At 72.9% G+C, this 1,071-nt stretch overlaps 1 protein-coding gene across 1 annotated transcript in view; it reads left to right on the top strand.

Moving 5' to 3' along the window:
• LOC103252581 (myc box-dependent-interacting protein 1-like) overlaps positions 1 to 1,010 on the top strand; it is a gene marked incomplete at both ends in the record, with an annotated part of 8,068 nt that extends 7,058 nt beyond the window's left edge. Inside the window, 2 exons of the mRNA XM_021709159.1 lie at positions 1 to 57; positions 921 to 1,010. Coding sequence (XP_021564834.1) covers positions 1 to 57; positions 921 to 1,010 — 147 coding nt within the window. The remainder of the gene's footprint in view (positions 58 to 920) is intronic.
• Between the last annotated feature and the right edge of the window lie 61 nt (positions 1,011 to 1,071).

The raw sequence follows: 1,071 nt of genomic DNA, 5'->3' as shown, positions 1-1,071 counted from the left end.
GAGGGCACCTTTGCCGTGTCCTGGCCCAGCCAGACGGCCGCGCCAGGGCCCGCCCAAGTAAGTGCCCGCCCCGCGCCCGCCCCCCAGGCTTGCCCCACCTCTGGGGGCGCCGAGCAGGGCGCGCAGGAGGGACAGGCCCCCGTGGCCTGAGGGTGAGGATGGGGCTCCGAGCCCGGAGGCCCTGGGGCAGCTTCATCCGTGGCTTCCAGGGGAGGGCGGACGTGGGGGGGCCCTCAGCCCCCCACACCCACGGCGGCCGGGCCTGCCAGTGCTGGCTGCTCGGAGGAGGAGGGACAGCTAGAGCCCCTACACGCTCTCCAGCTTTGACCTTCGCCCCAGCCTTGCCAGCCAGACGCATCCCTTTCTCACCGAGGAGGAAACAGAGCTGGGAAGGCTGAGGGGCTCAGTGCCGGCGCTCGAGTGCCGGCCCAGGTCAGCCCAGCCGTGGGGCTCCGGCCGAGCTGCCGTGGGCCCCTCCGGGGGAGAAGGTGCCGTCTGGGTCTGCGCAAAGCCTGCTCCGGCCTGCCCTGAGCTGTGTTCCGGCCGGAACGGGTGTGCCGAGTCCCGGGCACGGGTCGCCTTCGGGCTCAGCGGCCCCTGCCAACCTGCTGGGGCTGGCCGGGCGGGCGAGGAGGGCGGGAAGAGCTGTGACCTGGCAAGGTCTTGGGGCTGGGAGGGCAGGGCCCGGGAGACCCGTGGCAGTCCTGGCAGCCTGCCCTGGGCTTCTCAGCGGCATGCCGCTCGGTCCCGTGCCTGGGGGGGCTGCGTAGGTGTGCGAGGAACCGGCCGGCTCTGGACCCTGCAGCCAGCCAGGTCGAGGCCCCGCCCTCCCGCGTGGGCACCGCCCTCCCTGGCGGGTTTCCTATCCCGGCTGCAGCGTCCCGTCCTGTGCCTGACCCCAAGCGGCATTTATGTTGCAGCCAGCAGAGGCCTCGGAGGTGGCGGGTGGGACCCAACCTGCGGCTGCAGCCCAGGAGCCCGGGGAGACGGCGGCAGAGGACGCAGCCTCCGTAAGACAGCGGGGACCAAAGTCCTGTCTCTCCCTTCCTGCTGCCTGCCTGTCCGCCTGCC

Source organism: Carlito syrichta, unplaced genomic scaffold (assembly GCF_000164805.1).
Source record: "Carlito syrichta isolate Samal-C Ts95f unplaced genomic scaffold, Tarsius_syrichta-2.0.1 Scaffold169024, whole genome shotgun sequence".
NCBI lineage: Eukaryota > Metazoa > Chordata > Mammalia > Primates > Tarsiidae > Carlito > Carlito syrichta.
The sequence above is the reverse complement of the archived record's forward strand: the minus strand, read 5'-3'. Positions and strand labels throughout refer to the sequence as shown.